General features: G+C 43.1%; 1 protein-coding gene across 1 annotated transcript; it reads left to right on the top strand.

The window, feature by feature from the left end:
* Positions 1 to 7,555: 7,555 nt before the first annotated feature.
* Positions 7,556 to 25,447, top strand: LOC145355274 (death domain-containing protein CRADD-like). The gene is made up of 2 exons (XM_080207169.1): positions 7,556 to 7,874; positions 21,944 to 25,447. Exons 1-2 carry the CDS (start codon positions 7,577 to 7,579, stop codon positions 22,252 to 22,254), a joined length of 609 nt encoding a protein of 202 aa, XP_080063295.1. The 5' UTR covers positions 7,556 to 7,576; the 3' UTR covers positions 22,255 to 25,447.
* The last annotated feature ends 836 nt before the right edge of the window (positions 25,448 to 26,283 follow it).

The raw sequence follows: 26,283 nt of genomic DNA, 5'->3' as shown, positions 1-26,283 counted from the left end.
CCTCATAGAACTCCAATAAATTTGTCAGACACGACTTCCCCTTAACGAAACCGTGCTGTGTCTGCTCTATCAAGCAATTCTCCTCAAGATGCCTCGCTATTTCCTCCTTGATGACGGATTCTAACATTTTACCTACAACAGACGTTAAACTAATTGGCCTATAATTCCCTGCCTTTTGCCTGGCACCCTTCTTAAACAACGGCGTAACATTAGCCATTTTCCAATCTTCCGGCACTTCCCCGGAATCCAGCAACGTTTGGAAAATAACCACCAAGGCATCCACTATCACCTCCGCCATTTCTTTCAGAATCCTCGGATGCATTCTATCCGGTCCTGGGGACTTGTCCACAATCAGTCCTTCCAGTCTGTCGAGCACCGCCTCTCTAGTGACAATAATGTCATTGAGACCCTCCAGTCCTACCACCTTTCCATCGCTAACAAATTATTCACGTCCTCCTCCGTGAAGACCGAAACAAAGAAGTTATTCAAGACCTCAGCCATTTCCCCATCCCCTACCACTAAGTCCCCCCTCTCATCCTCTAAGGGTCCAACGTTCACCCTAGCCAGCCTCTTCCTTTTTATATATTTATAAAAACTCTTGCTATCCTTTTTCATATTAAGCGCTAGCCCAGCTTCATAGTTTCTCCTACCCTTCTTTATCAACTTCTTTGTCAATCTTTGTTGACATTTAAACCTCTCCCAATCCTCTTCTCGCCCACTACTCTTAGCTACTCTAAACGCCTCCGCTTTTAATTTAACACTTTCCTTCACCTCCTTCGTTATCCACGGCTTATAACCTCTCCTCCTACGGTCCTTTTTAACCATCAGAATAAATTTCTGCTGAGCACCAAGAAAGATCTCCTTAAAGATCCTCCACTGCTCCTCAGCAGACCTACCTTCCAACGCGCTACCGCAGTCAACATTCGCTAATTCTTCTCTCATCCTACCGTACTCCCCTCTGTTCAAACAAAGGACGCGTGTCCGGGAACCCACTTTCTCCTCCTCCATCTGCACCAGAAATTCCACCATACAATGATCACTCTCCCCAAGAGGATCCTTCACCACAAGGTCCCTAATTCTACCCACCTCATTACATAACACCAGATCCAAGATAGCTCGCTCGCTCCCTCGTCGGCTCCAACACACACTGTTCAAGGAAACTATCCCGGCAGCATTCCAAGAACTCCTCCTCGAGCCCACCGCGTCCAACATGGGTCGACCAATCAATATGTAGATTGAAATCCCCCATAATTATCACCGTTCCATTCCTGCACGCCGCACTTATTTGCGCGTTAACAGCCCGCCCCACCTCCAGATCATTATTCGGGGGCCTATAGACGACACCCACCAGCGTCTTCCTCCCTTTGCTGTTCCTAATCTCCACCCACAACGATTCCACTTTCTGCTCTTTGGTTCCTATATCATCCCTTGCTACCACCCTGATGCTATCCTTAATCAGCAGAGCTACACCCCCCCCTTTTTCCTCCTGCCTATCCTTCCTACACACTTGATACCCCTGGACATTCAGCTCCCAGTCCCTGTCACCTTGCAGCCACGTCTCTGTAATGGCCACCAGATCATATCCATTTGTGCTGATCTGCGCCACCAGCTCATCCACTTTATTCCGAATGCTTCGTGCATTCAGATAAAGTGCCTTCATCCCAGCCTTCACCTGGACCCTATTTGCCAGAACGCCACCAACCATACTCACGCCCCCTACTCCCTTTATTATTGAGACATCCTCAGCCTCTTCCCTTACCTGTACCCTCTCCTTAACTTTAGACCCCGTAATGTCACCTACCCTCACACCCTCTCCCCCCCTAATTAGTTTAAAGCCCTGTCTACAGTCCTATTTACACGATTCGCCAGGACTCTGGTCCCAGCACGGTTCAGACCAACCCCATCCACCTGAACAGGTCCCACCTACCCCAATACTGATGCCGATGCCCCATAAATTCAAACCCATTCCTCCCACACCAATCCCTGAGCCACCCATTCACTTCCTTAATCTTATCAACCTTACGTCCGTCTGCACTCGGTTCAGGCAGTAGCCCAGAGATAACCACCTTGTCGGTTCTACATTTTAATTCCATTCCCAGCTTTTCATACTCCCTCCCCAGATCCTCAGTTCTCATTTTGCCTACGTCGCCGGCACCCACATGTACCACAACGACCGGATTCTCATCCTCCCACTCCAGGTTCCTCTGCAGCCCAGATGCAACATCCTGGACCCGAGCACCAGGCAGACAACACACCCTTCTGTGCACTTTGTCATTGTGACAAAGGACAGTGTCAATACCCTTAACCCCACTATCCCCAATTACTACTATGTTCCTTTTCACCTTCTCTTTGCCTATGTCCTGCGTCTGCATCACTGTACTGTGTGCAGTTTGCTCACCAGCCTCACCTCCCTCGTTCTCGTCCAGACTGGAAGCAAGAACCTCAAACCTGTTATGCAGATTGAGAGACTGAGGCATCCGCTCCCCACCCTCCTTCCTCCACTCCCCACCCTCCTTCCTCCACTCAGCAGCCCCCTCTTGTTCCTGACCCTTAGAATTAGCCAGTCTAGGGGGGGGTGGATGTCACTTGCACCCCATTGACAATGGCACCCTCTCTCCCCCTGATGAGCCTCAGTGTCTGTAGCTCAGAGGCCAGTTCATCTATCTTGAGCTGGAGTTCCTCCAGCAACCTGCACTTACTGCAGACATGGTCACTGGGAAGGACCCTGGGGTCCACCAGCTCCCACATTATACAGAAACAATGGATCACAAAAGGCTAGTATGTTATTACAGCAAATAATTATGAAAAATAGAAAGTTTATTGTGAGGGGAATGGATGTATGTGGACAGAATATTGCCTCTTGTCAGAGAATCTAGAACTCGGGGGTCAATATTTAAAAATCAGGGGTTGGTCATTTAAAACTTTCTCTCGAAGCGCTGAGAGTCTTTGAAATTCTTTCACAAAAGTCCGTGGAAGTTGAGCCTTTTAACGTTTGAAGGCAAAACTAGATATATTTTTGATTAAAAGGGGATGAAAAGTTACCGGGAGGGTTGAAGTTACAATCAGATCAGCTATGATCTTATTGAATGGTGGATCAGGCAGGAGGGGCCAAGTGGCCTACTCCTGCTCCTAAATTGTATCCACCCTGTCAAGACCCCTTAGGAAATTGTGTTTCAGTCAAGTCACTTCATTCTTTTCTACACTCCATCAGATAGAAGTCTAACCTGTTCAATCTTTCCCCACGATACAACCAACCCATTCCAGATATTGATTTAAACATCTCTGTTTCAGGTTTACAGTGCATGTTGTATTTGTCTTATTAGGTTTCACTGGTGAGATGGAGCTACACACAGAATATACAATTCAGAAGGAGGCCGTTTGGCCCATTGCTGGCTCTTTGAAAGTGCTTTCCAATGAGTCCCACTTTCTGTTCTATCACAAAGCCCTGCAATGTTCCCTTTTCAAGTTTGTTCTTCAGTCTGCTTTCATGACCTTTTCAGGCAGCGCATTCCAAATCAGAACAACTCACCGTATAAATAAATATCTCCTTGTTTCTCCTGGCTCATATTAATCATTGTCAATCTGTGCCCTCCGTTCACAGATCCTTGTTAGGTTTGGAAACTTCATGCCTAGTTTAGAAAGATACGACTTGTGGAGCCCCAGCTGTTTGTAATGTGGTAACCAGTAGTTAACCAAGTAAAGCTGGTACAAGTAAGCTTCCCTATGCTAACCAACTTATTTCTTCTCAGGATTTGGGCCTTGATGCCGAAGACAGTTTATTATCTGCACCTAATTGCCCAGAGAAAGCAATGGTGAACATTCCAGTCGTTATTCAGCTGGCATGCTGCGTCACTGCAGACGCCATGAACAGACAATCATTTAGTGGGGACAAATGTCACGTACAGGCTACTTCAGGTAAAGGTGGCAGGTCCTTTTCCCTGTCGGTGTTCATTTTCCAGATTTATCTTCTCCCATTCTTCTCCTGAACGCCTCGATTCCCTTTGCCATATATGCATTTACTGTCCTCTTGATTACATCAGTAACCTCTGCTTCATCCACTCCATATGGCAGTGAATTCCCCTGCGTAAATAAATTCCTCCCAAATTCTTTACTTGCTATTTGGAACTGTTTTGGACTCACCCACCAGTGAAAGTAAATTCTCCCTACCTACTCTACCTATCCCCTTCACCAATTTAAAGACCTGCCTTTTATTGCAGCCTCTTCAGACTTTCCTGAAACTAAGAACCTCTCAATTCATGTAACCTGCTTGTAAACTATTTCTGTAAACTATTTGCAATGTGGAGAGTGGAACTGCACACAATGCTCTAGGTGTGGTCAACCCAAGGTTCATAAATTAAACAATATAAAAGGCCAGTGGCAAACATGCAAGTCTTTCGGGTCGAACCAAGCAAACAAACTTAAATTACATTCGGACAAAGAAAAAGGGGGCAGCTCCCCAAAAGGAGGGGGAACGGCCCGAACAGAAACAAAAAGTACAAAGGAAACTTAAGACACGTCAAATCAAAATGTGATTGTCGGGGTCTATAAGGCACCTCAGCCCCTGCAGTGCCCAACGGGTGCGGAAGGCATCGACTATGCCCGCGGACACCGCGTGCTCCCTCTCCAGGGACAGCCGGCCACGAACGTAGCCGCGGTAGAGGGTCGGGACAGACGCCACCCCCCGATTGCCCCCTGCCTGGACCTGTTGATGGCGCGTCTTGCCAGGCCCAGGAGCAGGTTCACAAGGAGATCGGCATCCCGACCCTCCCCTCTCCGCACCGGGTGTCTGTAGATCAGGAGCGTGGGACTGAAATGCAAACAAAACATCAATAAAAGGTTCTTCAGAAAATCAAAAAGGGAGTGCAATCTATAACACAAAACGTAGACGTGGCCCATGGACTCCTCAAGGCCACAGAAAGAGCAGTCTCGGGAGCCCGTGAACCAGTGAATCCTACGGTTGTGCGGCACTGCTGTGTGCAGCACCCTCCACCCCAGGTCCCCGAGGTAATTGGGGGAGATCCCTCCATAAAGCGACCTCCATTGGGGACCTCCACCGCCCAGCGGCAACAAGGCCCGCCAAGGTGTATCCGGGCCACGGGCAAGGACGCGGTAGTGGAAGGTGTGCAGCAGCAGCCCGCACAGGAAACGCCTCCGTGCGCTGGGAAAAGGCACAGAGGACATTTCCGCCAGACGGCTCATGCTGTGGGGCACCTGACCCGGGGAGGGGGTTCCAGGCTTCGGGCCAATGTGGAATTCTGTCCGAACAGGGGACTGCTCGGACGGGATCCCACCGCACGCCTGAGCTGCCTCGAGCTCATGTGCACTTTCAGGGCCAAGCACGACCGTCCTAATATGAATATGTTAAATTAAATTGCTAACTATGGGATTTTGGCATGTGCAAATCAACACCTCCTCCTTCAATACAACAGTGACTACACTTTAAAAAATGTAGTTAATTGACTATAGATTGCTTTAAAACATCCTGAGGTTGTGAGTTGCATTATATAATTGGAAGTTATTAAATTGACTTGATGTACTGATCATATCCCCTCACAAAGTAAATACGCTCCTCCAAAAGTCAACCTCACGATTGTTAGTCTAAATAAAACATCAATTTTCATATGCTTCATGTAAATCAATTTTTGCGAATGAAAGCCCCAAAAATTTCACAACCAAAGCATAAATCTGGAGATGTTAAAATTATTCAATTTCAATATATTCATTATAGACATATTAATAAAAATTAGTACGAGTAAAGCTTAAAACATTTATACATTGAAGTCTTGTTTTTTATTCAAATCATTAAATCAGATTATGAATGGCATTGTGTTAATTAATTACAATAATTCATGCAAATCTTCAGTATTGTTGATATTTACTTTATTCCTCTGAGACGATCTTGGATTTCGCGTAAATCCGAATTAACGTGACAAGGGCACAAACCCTGAGAATTTTAGCCTAAAAGTTGGTCTCCAAAATTCGACTTACTTACTGCATGTAATGTATGTCTCATGAAGAAACAGAAACCCATTGGGACAAGGACAATGCAGAAAATACAGACACGTTTGTCAATAACTATTACATAAAATGTTACAAGACATATAACAAACTAGCTGTCTGAATCCTGCAGAGAATATTATAATAGACTAGCTGATGTCTGCAACATTACCATTGCAGTCACTGCTGCAGCTGTCTGCTACTGCCTGCCTCTTTTAGCTCTCTCCACTTCCTGTCTAACCAGTGCAGCTCTCAAATAAATCCTGAGACAAAAATGTTCCAGACCAAAGGGGTTCCTCCTCGCATGAACAGGCTGATGTGGAGATACCGGCACTGGAGTGACGTAAACACAGTAAGAAGTCTCACATCACCAGGTAAAAGTCCAAAAGTCACTGATTATAGCTCCTAGGTGTAGTAATAATTAAAACAATCAGCAATTGTGGATTTTTTCCCCTCTAATACAAAATAGCACAACAGAACCGGTTCCTTATTGTTCAACTCCCTTAGTCAGAATCAATCAAATATTACTTTTATTTCAAATTTGTAGTGAGCCGCACATTCTTAAAACAATATCCTGTCCATATTAGTGAGATAATTCTTTCCATGCAAATCAGGAATACTTTCAGTATAGTCCTGAGGTATTTGCAATTGAGTGGGGACTTTTGTACTGAACATTCATTTATGTACATGAGAAATTATGTAAGTGAACTGGTCAACTTGCACACGATGCCGGCGTTGGATTGGGGTAAGTACTCACCCGATGAAGGAGCAGCGCTCTGAAAGCTTGTGGCTAGTGTGCACCAAATAAACCTGTTGGACTTTGACCTGGTGTTGTGAGACTTCTCACTGAACTTGCACACAATAAGGTCCCACGCTGAGATAGTGAATACAATGCCGGGGTGGGAATTAACGAGATCTCCAATTGATTGGTGGGCAGCTACCAGCTTTACAGTAAAACTGCAAGAGGCCAGAGTGAAACTGGAAGTGAGCACCGAGTTCACAGTCATATAGCACGCGAACGTGTTCTGACTTTGACCTGTAGCTCAACTCAATTTACTAGCCCTCCAAATGCCTCAACCCAACACCAATCTCGAATATTAACATTTTCAATTGATCCCCTCAGCATCATAGTTGCTGGGGCAAGAGTTGCAGATTTCTAATACACTTCATGTGAGAAAGGATTTTCTGATTTACTCTAATTTTAAGGTTCTATTCCCTTGTTCTGAAACCTTCACCAGAGGATCTTTATTATTTATAACACCCTCATTACAGCATTCCGCTCTCTGCCTTGTCTCCAGCACTATTTACAGTTTATCACAGGCATTGGCTGCAGAGAGATGAAAATAACTCTCGGCCCCTTTGCTTGAGTGTTTTTATTTTTTGCATCAGAGACAAGGGAAGTTCCAAAAAACGATGCCAAAGGTTGGTTAGAGAATGAAAGCGCCTGAATCTGGCTGTAAGGCGATTGTAGAGAATGGGGGAAGTGGAAGAGTTAAAGTCTTTAACTCTGTGTTGGGATGGCTGGGACTCATTTCACTGTTGCTCAGAACCAGGGCAACTTTCCGCACCCAGCAGTGCAATGGAGGAGAAGCACAGGCGGATCTTGCGGAGATTGCGCTTGGAGCTGGCCAGCCAGCTCAGGGTGGACATGGTGGTCGAGTATTTGTACCAGGAGCGGGTCCTGAGCCAGGCTTTCCTGGAGGAGGTCCGGGCCGAGCCGGTCACTATCCGCAAGTCCCTCAAACTCCTGGATCACCTGCCGAGCCGCGGAGCCCGGGCTTTCCCCGCCTTCGCCGACTCTCTCCGGGAGGAATTTCCGTGGCTGCGCCGGCGGCTGGAGGAGGAAGAGCGGGCGGAGGAGCCCGGAGAGCCGGCAGGTCAGAGCCCCCCTCCCCGGAGCTCAAACTCACCCCAGAAACCCCCCTCCCCAAAACAAAACTCACCCCATAAACCCCCCCCCCAGAGTGCACCTATTAAACCCCCAAAACTCACGCCATAAATCCAAAAACTCCCCATAACCTTCCCAAAAAACCCCCCATGAACACCACCCCCCAAAAAAATCACCCCATGAACGCCACCCCCCAAAAAAATCACCCCATGAACGCCACCCCCCAAAAAAATCACCCCATGAACGCCACCCCCCCAAAAAAATCACCCCATGAACGCCACCCCCCAAAAAAATCACCCCATGAACGCCACCCCCCAAAAAAATCACCCCATGAACGCCACCCCCCAAAAAAAACACCCCAAAACAAAACATGACCCTCCCAGAATGCACCTAAAAACCCCCAAAAACTCACCCCGTCATACCCTTCCCAAAAAAATCACCCTGTGAACCCCCCAAAGAACTCACTCCATAGAACCCCCGAAAACTCACCCATGAAACCCCTCCCAAAAAAATCACTCCATAAAACCCCCAAAATTCACCCCATGAACCCACTAAAATGCATCTCATAACCTGACAAAATGCACCAATAAACCCCCAAAACAACACAAGCCTCCTAAAAATCACACCACTTACCCCCAAAAAGCGCTCTCACAAACCTCCAATAAACTTCAGATAATTAAAGATTGTAAATAGTTGAAGCCCCTGCACTGATCCTACAAGTTATAGTTTGCTGACCTGAAAATGATCCATTTATCCATACTCTGTTTCCTGTTAGTTAGTCAATCTTTCATTCATGCAGGTATATCATCAGTAACCCACAAGCATTTATTTTGTTTAGTAATTTTTTATACATCTTGTTGAATGCCTTTGGAATTCCATTTATATTACATCTACTGGTTTCCCTTTATCTACCCTGCTTGTTACATCCTCAAAGAACTCTAATCTATATATGTCAACATGATTTCTCTAAAACTATGTTGTCTCTGCCTGATTGTACTGCGATTTTCTAAATGTTCTGCTACTCCTTCGTAGTGGTTTCTAGCATTTCCTCAGTGATGGATGTTAGGTTAACTGGCCTAAAGTTTCTTGCTTTATGTTGCTCCCTTTTCTTGAACAGCGGTCTTACATTTGCTATTTTTCAATCTATGGGACCTTTTCAGAATCTAGAGAATTTTGAAAGATTACAGCCAATGCAAACACTATCTCTGCAGTCATTTAAGATACTAGGATGGGTCCAGGGGAACTTGTCAACCTTTAGTCACATTGGTTTTCTTAGTTCCTTCTCTAATGATTAATGTCTAATCCACATCTTTGTTAACTCGACTCTGATTCCAGTGCTCTTCTGGCTGACCTCCCTTCAGCCCTTCCAGAACTCTACCACCAGCATTCAATCATGCACCAGGTTCTGCTGACTGATCAGACACATGTGGTTGAGGGTTTGAGTGGGTGAGCTGAGCTTGGAGCACGGATAGATGATGTGTAGGTGTATTTTAGCAATGAAGAGGTCACAGGCTTAGAAACACAGTCTGTTATTTAATAGCATGTAAGACACGTGAAATGTCTTGGGATGTTTGTTTTCTTTGACCCTGACAGTGCAATATAAATACATGTTATTGTTGAATAGGAATTTAGACTTTGAGACTTGCAAACTCCAACTAACAACTGGCACCAATATATTTTTCTGCTTGAGTGTTTTTATTAGGGCACATGCATACTACTGTTTGGCTGGAAGTTTTAAGCAACAAAATGAAATCAAGTTTGAAGTATAAATGGTTTCAGTAGTTTAGCTATCTCACTCTCTTTATTATACCATTAGTTTCTAAGTAAATTTCCTTGTAGAGTTTAATGAAAGAATAGAACTACTTGCCTTTTAGTGATAGTCATATTTTTCTGTTCATTCCTGTGTCCAACATAAAGTGGTGGCTTAAGGCTTGTCAGAAGCTGACTCTTGCTAAATGTCTTCTTGAAATTTGGTATTACTTTCCCACATTTTTATCAATGATTATGAAAACAAAAACAAACAACACTGCATTTGGATATACAGAAGCCTCTGTTGAAATTGCTGACTCTACTGATAGATGAAATGTCAATATACACTGCCCGGTATACACCACCCAGTATACATCACTCAGTACTTTCCTGGTCATCTTCACTGGCACTTTTGCTTTCTGCTTGTACTGTTTAGGGTTGTTACCTACTTCCTCCCACGAGCAGGCGTAACACCTGGAATTGATCCCAGCTCCTGTGTTCCGCCCCCAAGGATCTAAATTCAGCTTTAGATTTGTAACATCCTCTATTTCTCTGGTAACTTCCAAACAACAAAGGCCGGCACAGTGGTTAGCACTGCTGCCTCACAGCGCCAGGGACCTGGGTTCAATTCCAGTCTTGGGTCACTGTTTGTGTGGAATTTGCATGTTCACCCTTTGTCTGTGTGGTTTTCCTTTGATTGGCCATGCTAAATTGACCCTAGTGTGAGGGGGATTAGCACGGTAAATATGTGAGGTTGCAGGAATAGGGATTGTGATCGGTGCACTCAATGGGCCAAATGGCCTCCTTCTGCACTATAGGGATTCTATGACCCATGCATTTCAAAACGTCTCTCGTTGTTAGCTTTATTTTGTTTTGTAAATATATAGAGGATTCCAATCAAAAATTAGTTGCCTGAATGAAATGATAAAGTGACTGTTCCTTCCATTGCACAGTAGTCCCCTCTTTGCCTGTTAGGACTTTCTCTCAAGTTGCTGTCCATAAGGATAGGAACATGATTTTAAAACTCCTAAAGATGTGCAAGCTGTTTGGGGAATAATATTAATGTAGCTCAAGGTCCAATCTCATAGTGAGCTTCAGGCCTCCCCTTTCAGACCTGAAATTGGGCCTCCCTGGATCTCTCAATCTTGCTCCAGTTTGCACTGCAAAACCTTGTCATATTGACATCCTAAACATCATTTAATCTGACGATGAGACACTCTGCAACTTCTAATTCTAACCAACCCCAGAATCTTTAACTTTACTTGCTTTCTAATCAGTCTGACCCACATCACCTTGTTAAAACTGTGTCATCTTGTTCAAGCTGCCTAGGAATAAAAAGCACAATTGGATTAAGTTGATAGTGGTAGAAAGAATTGAAATCAAGAGTAACTTAAAATTGAGTAAATTTATTTAGCATAATGTAAATATTTGCCTGACAATAGGGGATTATACTCTGTTACAATGCTCACATCAATTGTTTTCATCAATCAGCTTGGAACCAGTTCATTATAATTGGCTCAGTGTAGTTACTTGTGGAGATTAATTACCAAGACAAAGATCTTTTAATGTCAGATTTGATTGATTTATACCTGTAAGGAATGGTTATTGTGGGAGATTTCCTGTTTGAGTGTAACAACCAAATACTTCCTTTTCAGCCGAGGAAGTTGGTACACAAGGTGGAAAATGGACCATTAAAATGGTCTTCTAATGGGCAGTTATTCTCAGTTCAGCTGAGGCAATGGATCTAGAAATCGTGACCATGGATTTCTTGTGTTCAAATGCTGCTTTCTTTAAAAATAAGCTACTTGTTGGGGTGGGAGTGGGATACTCTTCCAATTTTAAACATTTTTGTTTGGTAGTTCAGCCTCAGTATGGTGGTGGTAAGCAGTTTGAGCCAAAGTAAACTAATCCTCACGGGTTATAAACAATTGCAAAAGGTCAGCCTGGAAAGTTTTGTGATTGGTGATATGCAACTAGCCAAGTAAGAAATGCATAGCAAAAACACCACACAACCCACACTGTACTGAAGGGATCTTAATGCGCTGAATTCTCACGATTAAAGTATTGATAGCAACATTGGCAGTCAAATGTTCAACTCTTTCATACAAAGTTCCTCCCTTTGCTATTTTAGCAGAGAAGTTGATCCTTTAGCCCACAAATAACTGTGACATGAAATATTCTGTTACTAACTTTGTCAATGGCAATTACTGGTTCTAAATATTAAGTAACATTTGCGACTCTTTTTAATTGTATCATGTACATAGGAGAATTGGGAAGCAAGACTTATATTTATAAATTATCTTCCAAACTGCAATGGCCCGACACACTTCACAGCCAGTGAGGGGTTTTTTGACGTGTAGTCGTTGTTGTTATCTAGAAAATGAGGAAGCTGTTTTACTCACAACGTGTTCCCAAACGCAGCAATAAGATAAATGACCACATCTTTATGTAAATCAATGTGGATTGAGGGATATATATTGGACAGGACACTAGGGGGGAATGCTCCTCTTTTTTAAGAAATAAGAAATACGAGCAGGAGTAGGCCATCTAGCCCCTCAAGCCTGCACCACCATTCAATAAGATCATGGCTGATCTGAAGTGGATCAGTTCCACTTTCCCGCTTTCTCCCCATAACCCTTAGATTTCTGATAGACAAGGGAATTATCTACCCGTGACTTAAATATATTCAATGAAGTAGCCTCCACCACTTCAATGGGCAGAGAATTCCAGAGATTCACCACCCTTTGAGTGAAGAAGTTCCTCCTCAACTCTGTTCTAAACTGCCCCCCCCCCCCCTGTTATTTTGAGGCTGTGCTCTCTAGTTCTGCTATCCTTTCTAAGTGGGATCCATCTCCTTCATTATCTTATACGTCTCTATAAGATCCCCCCTCAGCCTTCTAAATTCTAACGAGTACAGACCCAGTCTATTCAATCTCTCCTCATAGGCTAACCCCCTCAGCTCCAGTAACAGCTTAGTGAACCTTCTCTGTACTCCCTCCAAAGCCAATACATCCTTTCGCAAGTACAGGGACCAAAACTGCACGCAGTCCTCCAGTCGTGGCCTCACCAGTGCCCTGTACAGTTGCAACAAGACCGCCCTGCTTTTACGTTCTGTCCCCCTCGCGATAAAGGCCAATGTTCCATTCGCCTTCTTGATCACCTGCTGCACCTGCAGACTGGGTTTTTGTGATTCATGCACAAGGACCCCCAGGTCCCTCTGCACAGTAGCATGCTGCAGCTTTTCACCCTTTAAATAATAATCCCTCCTACTATTATTTCTACCAAAGCGGATAACCTCACATTTGCTAACATTATACTCCATCTGCCAGGTCCTCGCCCACTCACTCAGCCTATCCAGATCTCTCTGCAGACTTTCCGCGCCTTCCACGCAATTTGCTTTTCCACTCATCTTCGTGTCATCAGCAAATTTTGTTACCCTACGCTCAGCCCCTCCTCCAGATCGTCTATGTAAATGGTAAACAGTTGAGGCCCCAGCACCGATCCCTGCGGCACTCCACTAGTCACGAACTGCCAACCAGAAAAGCACCCATTGATTCCAACTCTCTGCTTCCTGTTAGATAGCCAATCCTCGATCCACGCAAACACTTTACCCCCAACTCCGTGTACCCTAACCTTCTGCAGCAACCTTTTGTGAGGCATCTTATCGAATGCCTTCTGGAAATCTAAAAACACCACATCCACCGGTTCCCCTCTGTCTACCACACTAGTCACATCCTCATAGAAATCCAATAAATTTGTTAAACATGACTTCCCCTTTACGAATCCATGCTGCATCTGCTTGATCAAACCGTTCTTTTGTGGATGTCTTGCTATTTCTTCTTTGATGATGGATTCTAGCATTTTTCCAACTACGGATGTTAAGCTGACCGGCCTATAATTCCCTGCCTTTTGTCTGCTACCTTTTTTAAACAGCGGCGTAACATTAGCCATTTTCCAATCGTCCGGCACTTCCCCAGAGTCCAGCGATTTTTGATAAACGATTACTAAGGCATCTGTTATCACCTCTGCCATTTCTTTCAAAACCCTGGGATGCATTCCATCCGGTCCCGGGGACTTGTCTACCTTCGGTCCCGGGGACTTGTCTACCTTCGGTCCCGTTAGTCTATCAAGCACTACCTCTCTATTGACAGTAATTGCATTAAGGACCTCATCTCCTACCATCCCTCTATCTTTAATATTCAGTCAGCTATTTGTGTCCTCCTCCGTGAAGACCGACACAACAAACTTATTTAAAGCCTCAGCCGTTTCCTCATTACTCACCTCTAAATCCCCCCCTCGTCCTCCAAGGGTCCAACATTCACTCTAGCCAGTCTCCTCCTCTTAATGTATTTGTAAAAACTTTTACTTTCATTTTTTATATTTAGAGCTAGTTTAGCTTCATACTCTATCTTTCCTTTCTTTATCGCTTTCTTAGTCATTCTTTGTTGTTTTTTAAATCTTTCCCAATCTTCTAATTCCCCACTATTTTTAGCCGCTCTGTACACATTGGCTTTTAATTTAATACTCTCCTTTATTTCCTTCGATAACCATGGCTAGTTACCCCTTCTCTTACAGCCCTTCTTTACCATTGGAATATATTTCTGCTGAGTACCGAAAAAGATCTCCTTAAAAATCCTCAACTGTTCCTCAGCTGTCCTACCAACTAATCTATGCCTCCGATCTACATTCGCCAATTCCACCCTCATCTTATCATACTCCCCTCTGTTCAAACAGAGGACACTGGTTTGGGACCTTACTATCTCATCCTCCATCTGCATCAGAAATTCAACCATACAATGATCACTTATCCCAAGAGGATCCCTCACAAGATCCATAATTCATAAATTCATAGACTTGTACCACATCTAAGATAACTCGCTCCCTTGTAGATTCTGTTACATACTGTTCAAGGAAACTATCCCAACAGCATTCCAAGAACTCCTCCTCAAGCCCACCGTGTCCGACTTGAGTCAACCAATCAATATGCAGGTTAAAATCCCCCATAATTATCGCAGATATTTCCCATATTTCCCGAAGGAAGAAGGCGGAGGAGAGAATGTCGGGTATGTGGGGGCCCTTAATAATGCTGGTTGCTTTGCCGAGGCAGTGGGAAGTGTAGACAGAGTCAATGAATGGGAAGCTGGTTTGCATGATGGATCAGGCTACATTCATGATTTTGTAGTTTCTTGTGGTCTTGGATAGAGCAGGAGCTATACCGAACTGTGATACAACCAAAAAGAATGCTTTCTATGTGCATCTGTAAAAGTTGTGAGAATCATAGCTGACAAGTCAAATTTCCTTAGTGTTCTGAGAAAGTAGAGGCATTGGTGGACTTTCTTAACTGTAGCGTCAGCACGGGAGTACCAGGACAGGCTGTTGGTGATCTGGACACCTAAGGAGCTCTTGACCCGTTCTACTTTGTTCCTGTTGATATAGACAGGGGCATGTTCTCCTGTGTGCTTCCTGAATTCGATGACATAAGAACATAAGAAATAGGAGCAGGAGTAGGCCATCCAGCCCTTCGAGCCTGCCCCGCCATTCAATAAGATCATGGCTGATCTGTCGCTGCTCAGTTCCATTTTCCCGCCCTCTCCCCATAACCTTTAATCCCCTCTCTTATCAAAAACCCATCAACCCGCGTCTTAAAAATATTTAGCGAGGCAGCCTCCACCACTTCAACGGGCAGAGAATTCCAGAGATTCACCACCCTTTGAGTGAAGAAGTTCCTCCTCAACTCCGTTCTAAACCGCCCCCCTTTTATCTTGAGGCTGTGCCCCCTAGTCCTATTGTCTTTTTTGAGCGGGAAGAGTCTTTCCACCTCTATCCTATCCATCCCATTCATCATCTTATACGTCTCAATGAGATCTCCTCTCATTCTTCTAAACTATTCTTCTAAAATGACAATTTCCTTTGTTTTGTTGACATTGAAGGAGAGATTATTGTTGCCGACGAAGCTCACCAGATTCTCTATCTCATTCCTGTACTCTGTCTCATCATTGTTTGAGATCCAATCCACTACGGTGATATCATCAGCAAACTTGAAAATCGAACTGGATGGGAATTTGGCTGCACAGTCGTAGGTGTATAAATGTAGTAGAGACACCAGTATTAAGGATGATCGTGGAGGAGGTGTTGTTGCCTATCCTTACTGATTGTGGGCTGAGAGTTAGGAAGTTCAGGATCCAGTTGCAGGGGGAGATACTGAGGCCCAGGCCACGGAGTTTGGAGATGAGTTTTGTGGGAATAGTATTGAAGGCTGAGCTGTAGTCAATAAATAGGAATCTGACATGGGTGTCCTTGTTATCTAGGTGTTCCAGGGTTGAGTGCAGGGCCAGGGAGATGGTGTTTGCTGTGGACCTGTTGTGGAGATAAGCAAACTGTAGTGTTATTGAAACGCACATGCTAATTTTGACACCTGAACATAAAAGGTGATGCGGATGTTATTGCTATTGCAAGCTTACTGTCTCAGAGAGCTGGGGAACAGAGACAATGAGAATCCAGGGAGAAAGAGACAAATGCTGCAATCAGCAGAGGGGAAAAAGACTTTTCTTTTGCTGCTGGCAACAAGTCTAGCTACCTCTGGTGGGAGAACCTAGAACTTATTAATATCAAAATAAGGGGATAGCCATTTAAAACAGAGATGAGGCAAAATTGATTCTTAGTCTCTGGAATGCTCTTCCTGAAAATGTGGCAGAAGCGGATACTTTAAGTATTTTTAAGACAGTGGTGGATAGATTCTTGGTAAGCAAGAGAATGATAGTGATCAGGGTAGGTGGAATGTAGATTTAAGGTTACTCTCAGATCAGCTCTGGTTTTATTAAATGGTGGGGCAGGCTGGAGGGGCTGAATAGCCAACTCCTTGACTGTATGTAAGACAAAACGTGGATTGGAAGACGTTCCCTTGTCTAAGAGATGAATCCATAAACATTTAAGGACTTTGAAAGATTTATCCCTTTGCGGCTGAGGACAAAATCATCAGAGTGAGCACTGTTGCTGGAGGTCAGTTTGGGAATTCTTAGAAGACCGAGAGACAGCTTCAATAGTTATACTCAGCAAAAGGGAGAAATAAATCCATTGGAAACCAGGAGTGACTCTGAACTGGTATAAGGATTGAAATTCTGCAGGCAGCATGCTCTGATGTAGATGTGGCCAATCATAGAGGAGGAATAGACTAAGGGAAAGCCTGCTGTTATACCCAGGACAATTCAATAGTATTTCAACAATATGTGATTGGATCAAAAGCATAATAGCATTTTGCAGAATGGAAGATGTTAGTCCTCTCTTTACACAGTGAACCTTTTATATTCCTACTTCTAAAGGATTCAGTCCCCATTACAAACTGTCCCAGTGTTTGGAGACTAGATTATGGTCTCTAAAAACTGTGTCAGCATCTTGAGAGATACTTGCATTTAGATGGTGACTTGTGTTTTAGAGTAAATATTTCTACCTCTGAATCAGAGAAAAAGGGAAACTTGCATTTATATAATTTCCTTCCATGACCGCTGGCCATCACTCGAAGCACAGTGCAACTAATGAAATATGTTTTGAAGCATATACATGGTTGTAATGTAGGAAATGTGGCCTCTGCTATGCGCATAGCAAGTCACCACAAACAGTAAAGTGATAAGGAAGAGGTGATCTGTTGTTGTGGTATTGACTGAGGGCTGAATATAGGTTAGGACACCTGGGAGATTGCCCCTGCTCTCTTTTGAAATAGTAGCATGGGATCCTTTACATCTATCCAAGCAAGCAGGTGGAACCATTGTTTTAAAACCTCAAAAAACACATGCAGTACGGCGTAGGGTTTCAGTGAGATCATTGTGCTCAAGCCCTGGAGTGGGATTTGAGCCTGGAACCTTGTGAAGCATCGCGTTATGGTCACACTCAGAGCAGCAGTGAGAATCAGAGAATCCACTGGCCCATCATGTCTGTACCAACCACAATCTTTCCGAACCCTATTCCCATAAACCCACACATTTACCCTGCTAATCCCCTGATACGGGTCAGTTTAGCATGGCCCATCAACCTAACCCACACATCTTTGAGCGGCAGTGGTTGATGTCCAGTGGGCAGACCTGCTTTCAGGTGACATGTCCTATGGGGAAGGTTAGGCTCCTTTACCTTGTTTGATTTCTCCCCAAAGAGAAATGATTGTGAAGGTAATAATGACTTGGATGTCAACAGGAAACCACATCCAGAGTAGATGAGACTCCAGAATCTTGTGTCAGACCTGCCCTGGAAGCAGAGCTGGACTCTTTATTTATTAGTTTCCCAAATCCTGTGCATCTGCCAATCTGGTGTGATGCTCAGAGTTTGTCTCCAGACTGAGATGTGTCAGATGTGGTCTCTCAGGAAGAACCTTACCATATGTTGCTGCCTGTAAGAGCCAATTCTTGGGAAAACGAAGAGTGGGAGGGGAAAGAGGGGAAAAAAAACTGAAAAATTGTATTTGGGGTTTCAGTGGGTGTGATGCATGGTTGATTTCAGTGCTCTGAGGTCTTTAACTGGCGTGGGTAAACTCTGCACTGCCCTTGAATCCTCCATATCGAGGATTAGATCTGCAGCCTAGTTACACCTGGAATAAAACATGGTTGTGTCTGGCCTATAAAACAAAAGCCTAATTGGAGAGATTGAAATACAATCAACTACTTCAAATGGAAAGAAAAACAGATTTCTAACATCATAATGAAATTCATCTGGTGGTTTTATTGACACTGGCAGTGAATCAGCATCATATAGTCTCAGAAAACCTTTTACTTGGCAAAGTGCTCAGTAAACATGCATTGTTAATTTTGATTTTGTGTACTCCTAGACATTTATAAATGCAGTAAGGACATTTGGGGTCAAATTTCCCTCTTTCCAATAATGATAAGTAAGTGAGTGGAAAATGGTTTTGTGCTGAGATCAAATACTTACAAGTATATTCCTACATACAAAGTTCCAGTTGGACCCCAACTGGAGTACTGTGTTCAATCTACTGCAATGCACCTCAAGAAGGATAGATTTGCTTTGAAGGGACTCCAGCTCAGATTCCCAAGAATTAGAAGGGTTCCCAACCTGATCATTTGAATATGAACGATTAAGACGTTATAATTGAATTGTTTAAGATGACTAAATCATTTGTGAGAGTAGATAAGGGGATCTCTAAAGGGAAGATGGTGGCATAGTTGTAATATCACTGGATTATTAGCCCAGAGACCCATTAATAGAGTCATAGAGTTTTACAGCATGGAAACAGCACCTTCGGCCCAACTTGTCCATACCGCCCCTTTTTTACCCTTAAGCTTGATCCAATTGCTCGCATTTGGCCCCTATCCCTCTATACCCATCTTACCCATATAACTGTCCAAACACTTTTTAAAAGACAAAATTGTACCTGCCTCTACTACCTCTGACAGCTTGTTCCAGACACCACCCTCTGGGTGAAGAAATTGTCCCTCTGGACCCTTTTATATCTCTTCCTTTTCACCTTAAACCTATGCCCTCTAATTTTAGATTCCCCTACCTTTGGAAAAAGTATTGACTATCTAGCTGATCTATGCCCCTCATTATTTTATAGACCTCTATCAGATCACCCCTAAACCTTCTACGCTCCAGAGAAAAAAGTCCCAGTCTATCCAGCCTTTCCTTATAACTCAAGCCATCAAGTCGCGGTAGCATCCTAGTAACTCTTTTCTACACTCTTTCTAGTTTAATAATATCCTTTCTATAATAGGGTCACCAGAATATTCACAAACAATATTCAAGTGTGACCTTACTAATGTCTTCTACAACTTCAACAAGACATCCCAACTCTCCTGTATTCAATATTCTGACCAATGAAACAAAGCATGCTGAATGCCTTCTTCACCACTCTGTTGACCTGTGACTCCATTTTCAAGGAGCTATGAACCTGTACCTCTAGATCTCTCTGTTCTGTAACTCTCCCCAGTGCCCCACCATTAACTGAGTAAGTCCTGCCCCGATTTGATCTACCAAATTGCATCACCTTGCATTTATCTAAATTAAACTCCATCTGCCATTTGTCAGTCCACTGGCCTAATTCATCAAGATCCTGTTGCAATCCTTGATAATCTTCTTCACTATCCACGATGCCATCAATCTTGGTGTCATCTGTAAAGTTTGTAAAACATGATTTTCCACACACAAAGCATGCTAACTGTCCCTAATTAGTCCTTGCATCTCTAAATGCTTGTAGATCCTGTCTCTCAAAATGCCTTCTCACAACTTACCCACTAGATGTGAGGTTCACCAGCCTGTAGTTCCCTGGCTTTTCGCTGCACCGTCCAATCTTCAGGCATCTCAACTGTGACTATCAATGATTCAGATGTCTCTGTTAGGGCACTTGCAATTTCCTCTCTAGTCTCCCACAATGTCCTGGGATATATTTCATCAGATCCTGGGGATTTATCTACCTTTCAAGGAACCAAGAATCTGTACTCCTAGATATCTCTATTCTATAATTCTCCCCAGTGCCCTACCCATTATCAGTAAGTCTTGCCCTGGATTGATCTACCAAAATGCATCACCTTGCATTTATCTAAATTAAACTCCATCTGCCGTTCCATTGGCCAAATTAATCAAAATCCCTTTGCAATCCTAGATAACCTTCACTGTCCACAATACCACCAATTTTGATGTGCTTTAAGACTTCCAGCACCTCCTTCTCTGTTATATATAGACTCCTCAAGACATCACTATTTATTTCCCCAAGTTCCCTAACATCTATGCTTTTCTCAACAGTGAATTCTGATGAGAAATATTCATTTAGGATCTCACCCATCTCTTGTGGATCCACCTTGTTGATCCTTAAGAGGTCCTACTCTCTCCCTAGTTACTTTTTTGCCCTTTATGTATTTGTAGAACCTCTTTGGATTCTCCTTTGCCTTATCTGTCAAAACAATCTTGTGTCCTCTTTTAGGCCTCCTGATTTCTCTCTTTACTCCTACACCCGCTATACTCTTCAAGAGATCCATTTGATCGCAGCTGCCTATGCATGTCATATGCTGCCGCCTTCTTCTTGACCAGGCCCCCAATATCCTGAGTCATCCAGTGTTCCCTACTTCTACCAGCCTTACCCTTCACTCTAAGAGGAACGTGCTTACCATGAACTCTGGTTAACACACTTTTGAAAGCGTCCCACTTACCAGACATACCTTTGCCTTCCCACAGGCACCTCCAACTAACTGTTGAAAGTTCCTGCCTGGTACCATCAAAATGGGCCTTGCCCCAATTTAGAATTTTGCTCTGAGGATACTGGTTCAAATTCCGCCATTGCAACTGGTGTAATTTGATCAATTAATTCATTATACTAGAATTGAAAACTAGCCATGAAACTATCAACTGTCATCAGGTTCACTAATGTCCTTGAAGGAAGGAAATCTGTCATCCTTACCTAGTCCAGACCTGCAGCAACGTGGTTGACTCTTAAATACCCTCTGAAATGGCTGAGCAAGCCACTCAGTTCAAGGGGAGTTATTGCCCACATTCCATGAAAGAATTACGAAAAAGGTGAAGAGAAACTATTTGGTGAGTCCAGAGAGCTGGGCCACTCAGAAGTAGTACTGACCTCCGAATCAGACGGCAGTGAGGTCAAAAAACCCACTCAAGTTATCTTGTCACTTACAGACCACTTTTTAAAATATCAGAGGTCTGGTCATTAAACTGAGGTACTATTCACTCTCTTTGTAAAGGATTCCATGGCACTATTTGAATAAGATCAGAGGAATTCTTCCCAGTGCTCTGGCTATTTATCCCTTTCCAATATCAATACAGCAGAATATTTGGTCAGTTTTTAAATTGCTGTTTGTGGGAGCATGCAGTGTGCAAATTGGCTTCCTATATAACGATGTAACAATGATTGCACTCACTTAAATAACTGGCAATGAGCTGCCATAGAACATCCTGAGGTCATGCAAAATACAATATTAATGTAGGTCTTTCTTTTAATGCTCCTTGATTTGAACTGCAAATAAATATGACTCTGCTGATATCACCTGTTTGTTGAATACAAATACTCAAGACTCAAAATTTCTATTTATTAAAGTCATCAGGAGATAGGGGGATAGTGCAGGAAAATGGTGTTGATTAGCCATGATCTCATTTAATGATGGTGGGCTTGAAGGGATGAATGGCTCTCTCATTCTCCTATTTCATATGTTCTTAGAAAAAGGGAATGGGATTGACTCCTGTTTTAACTGCAGTTCATTGTTAGTAAATTAATGTCATGCATCTGGGATTGTGCTAGTGAACTGGGTCAAAACTAACATGAAGAAATGAGTTTGGAATTAATCACCATTTCTTTTTCAGATGAATTACGATTGGCTATTTCAGACCACATCTTGAAGAGTGTACCTACTGACAAGCAACTAAATCAACTTTCCAGCCACTTGGGGCCAGACTGGGAGAGAATTGTGGTGGATCTCGGACTGAAAGAGCCAGATCTTTATAGATGTAAAATGAACCACCAATACAATCTACAGGCACAGATCCTGGCCGCCTTAATCCTATGGAAACGACGTCTTGGAAAGCAAGCAACTGTGAGGAGTTTGTGCGATAGTCTTACTTTAGCAGAGACCGATCCTGGGGTGATAATCAAAATATTCCAGGAAAATCTTTGACAATCTAATCCACAACATCACCAAGAATGCTTTGTTCAGCCTGGTATCCAGTTTGAAATTCAGAGACTACAAGGAAACTTTTCCTCCTCCTGTCCATCAAATGGAGTAAGGAGAGACATAATTTTGAGAAAAAACAGTTCAGGATGGAGGGAAAAGGCACAATTCTTCAGTGTAACTTAATGTTTTTTTTTAAAACAGCAATTTGAAACTGTGTGTAACAGGGACATTAGAACATAAGAAATAGGCGCAGGAGTAGGCCATCTAGCCCTTCGAGCCTGCCCCGCCATTCAATAAGATCATGGCTGATCTGTCGTGGCTCAGTTCCACATTCCCGCCCTGTCCCCATAACCCTTAATCCCCTCGCTTATCAAAAACCCATCAACCCGCGTCTTAAAAATATTTAGCGAGGCAGCCTCCACCACTTCAACGGGCAGAGAATTCCAAACAAAGCTGGCCAATGTTCAAAGATCCATTCCTCCCATACTCCATTTTGTACAGTATTTCTGGTTAGAACCATAAGATATCGGAGCAGAATTAGGCCATTTGGCTCACTGAGTCTGTCCTGCCATTCAATCACGGCTGATATGATTCTCATCCCCATTCTCCTACCTTCTTCCCATAACCCTTGATCTCCTTATTGATCAAGAACCTACCTATCTCTGAGTCTCTTAGTGAAATTTACACGACGGTGGTGCCTTTGTACAATTGTTGCATTTGCAAGTACAATTATAGATGAACCTGTTCTTAAGACAACGGTGGGAAAATGAATGGCAGGTTAATGGAAGGTTTTCTAAAATCACAAATCGGAGATGTCTTTAGGGCTTCAGGAAATCTAGTGGCTAAATCCATAACATTTAACAAGTGTTGATTTCCATTTCACATTTTCAACAAACTTCCTACATTGTTGACTAGAATTCTCGCAAGAAGTTCTTTGAAAGCTGGAATAGGGATCAAGGTGCTAGTTTCATTGCTTGTGGCTTCCCTATTACTTGACATATCACTCGTTTAACAAAGTTTAACTACATCTTTATGTAATCCCCCAGTAAAACTGTTTCTGTATCTTGGTGTTTTCTTTCTTCCTACATGTCCCCCTAATGGAATTTCATGAGCTACCCTTAGAATCTCTTTCCATACTCAGAAGGTAATACAACATGAGGTATGACTGCACATTTGCACTAACATGTTGGTACATCATTTCCATCTCCAAACTCCGTGGCCTGGGCCTTGGTACCTCCCTCTGTGACTGGATCCTGAACTTCCTAACACAGGGACCACAATCAGTGAGGATAGGCAACAACATCTCCACAACCATCCTCAACAGCAATGCCTCACAAGGCTGTGTTCTCAGCCTCCTACTATACTCCTTATATACCTATGACTGTGCAGCCAAAGTCCATCCAATTTGATTTTCAAGTTTGCTGACGACACCACCGCAGTGGGTCAGAGTACAGGCATGATAGAGAATCTGATGAACTGGTGCGGCAACAATAATCTCTCCCTCAATGTCAACAAAACGAAGGAGATTGTCATTGACTTCAGGAAGTGTAAAGGAGAACATGTCCCTGTCTACATCAATGGGGACAAAGTAGAAAGGCTCGAGAGCTTCCAGGTTTTAGGTATCCAGATCACAGATCACCAACAGTCTGTCCTGGTCCCCCCGTGCTGACACTATAGTTAAGAAAGCCCACCAATGCCTTTACTTCCTCAGAAGATTAAGGAGATTTGGCATGTCAGCTATGACGCTCACCAACTTTTAGAGATGCACCACAGAAAGCATTCTTTCTGGGGTTGTATCACAGCTTGGTATGGCTCCTGCTCTGCCCAAGACAGCAAGGAACTACAAAAGGTCATTAATGTAGCCCAATCCATCACGCAAACCAGGCTCCCATCCATGGACTCTATCTACACTTCCTGTTGCCTTGGCAAAGCAGCCAGCATAATTAAGGACCCCACGCACGCCGGACATTCTCTCTTCCATCTTCTTCAGGAAAAAGATAAAGGTCGGAGGTCACGTACCAACTGATTCAAGAGCAGCTTCTCCCTGCTGTTTTGAGTGGATTTACCTTGCATTAAGTTGACCTTTCTCTACATCCTCGCTATAATTGTAACACTATGTTCTGCTCTCTCCTTTGCTTCTCCCCTATGTATTCCATGACCGGTATGTTTTATCTGTATAGCACACAAGAAACAATACCTTTCATTATCCCAAGATGTGACAATAAACCAAATCAAAAATCACTGCAGGTGATTTAAATTCTTCCAATAGAATTACTTTTCTAAGGGAATCATAGGTTTCTTCTATTTTAATGCTCTTACCTATTGATCAAATTTAGTTTGTTTAACCCTTTCAAATTCAAGTCCATCCAGACTTTTAATTTCTAAACTTAAGTGCTCAATATAGCTGTCTTCACTGCATTGTATGCCCCAGACCTTTCTTCTAGTAAAAACATAGACTTCACAAGCCCTATCTACAAGTTTATTCTGTATGAGCAGTGTCTTAAGTAGCTGGTGACCATTTCATTCATCTGGCTATTTTCGCAAAGGAACTAAAAAGTGCCTCAATGTTCCTTGGAAATGCCTTCATAAAATTTAAACTTCTCCCCACTAAGTTCATGTCTAGACTACTTCCAAGACCACCTGGCTTTGGTGCCCCTGCTGTAACTTGCTCCATTTTAAGCCCTTTCTCTTTCTTCATCCTTTTCTATTTCTGCCATTGCTAACTTCTGCATTTCCAATTCTCTTTGAAAAGCTCTTTCTTCTCCTTGGTTTTGCTTTTCCTGCTTTTCAAATCTTTTCATTACATTTCTTTCTTTTTCCTTCTCCAGCATTTCTACTTTCTTCATTTCTAGTTGTAATTGAATTTTAGCTAATTCAATTTCCTCACTTTTCAAACTACTTGATCTGACAACTCTTGTACAATTAAATGCATTGCTATTTCCTCAATTACCTCAGCTTGCTTAACCCGTGTAGACAATCTCAATTCCATCAATTTAGTTTTTAAAATTCCAACTATGAGCTCCAATTTTTGTTATGAACCACACTGATGTTAAAGGCAAGGATATCCCAAAACCCAGAAGTGTAACTTGGAACACTGATTTATAGTGGTGTGTGTGTGTTTTTGGTATAATGTGAGGAACAATGTACACCTCAATAAAGAAACAGTCCAGTCACTGTGTGAACAATTAATAAAGAATATTTATTAAAACAAAAACACATATGACAAGAAGGACTATAACACACTATGACTTTTAAGTATATTTAAGAAATGACTTTATAGACATACTTTTTACATGAAACTACTCCTTGGTCCCCAACTACCTACACTGACCTGAACTCTGACTCCCTTTCCTAAACAACATCCATAATAAGTAACTCTATGAGCTAAATCCAGCAAATAATTACCATGCCCCAGGTAAAGGTGGCCATGTCGGGGAAATAGTCTTCTGGTTGAGCAAGGGCAGAAAATGACTGCTTCCTTTGAGAGACTATAGCCAGAATCTTCCAGTCTCACACACCCCACTACTGCTGCCAGCAAGAAAGGAGAATTTGGTGTGGTGCTCAGCCAAATCTCCATTCATAATAGCGGTACTGCAGAATCCCAGCTGCGATGATGTCAGAGAATTCTGGTCTATATCAGTGACTGCTGCAGTTCTGATAGTAGCTCACTCCTTTATTTATTCTACTGTTCTCCATTATTAATGTTCTTCAGTTCCCTTTAATGTTATTTACCCTATGGAGTTGGCTTTTGGCAGATATGCGTCAACTTCCTTATCTCTCCACTTTGAAGTTACAACTCCATTGTTTTACCAAATCACATGTAAAATACTTGTTTTCCACCGATAATTCTCATTTTACCATTTCTCCAGCCGTCTGCCTCTAACTAAATCCCTGTTTTTGCTTTGTTTTCTTTCAATCTTAATTCTTACCAATTTGTAACTAGATAAAGCAGCCCATGTGATTGGCATCCCATTCACTCCCACATTCACTTTCTCACCATACATAGTGACAGCCATGTTTCGAGAACAGGAG

The sequence above is a fragment of the Carcharhinus amblyrhynchos genome, chromosome 19 (genome assembly GCF_965287045.1).
Source record: "Carcharhinus amblyrhynchos chromosome 19, sCarAmb.v2.hapA, whole genome shotgun sequence".
In the NCBI taxonomy this organism is placed as follows: Eukaryota; Metazoa; Chordata; class Chondrichthyes; order Carcharhiniformes; family Carcharhinidae; genus Carcharhinus; species Carcharhinus amblyrhynchos.
The sequence above is the reverse complement of the archived record's forward strand: the minus strand, read 5'-3'. Positions and strand labels throughout refer to the sequence as shown.

Excerpts from the sequence above, each read along its gene's own strand:
- LOC145355274 (XM_080207169.1), top strand. The coding sequence starts at position 7,577 with ATGGAGGAGAAGCACAGGCGGATCTTGCGGAGATTGCGCTTGGAGCTG. Across the intron at positions 7,875-21,943 it reads GGAGCCCGGAGAGCCGGCAG|ATGAATTACGATTGGCTATT; the intron begins GTCAGAGCCCCC and ends TTTCTTTTTCAG.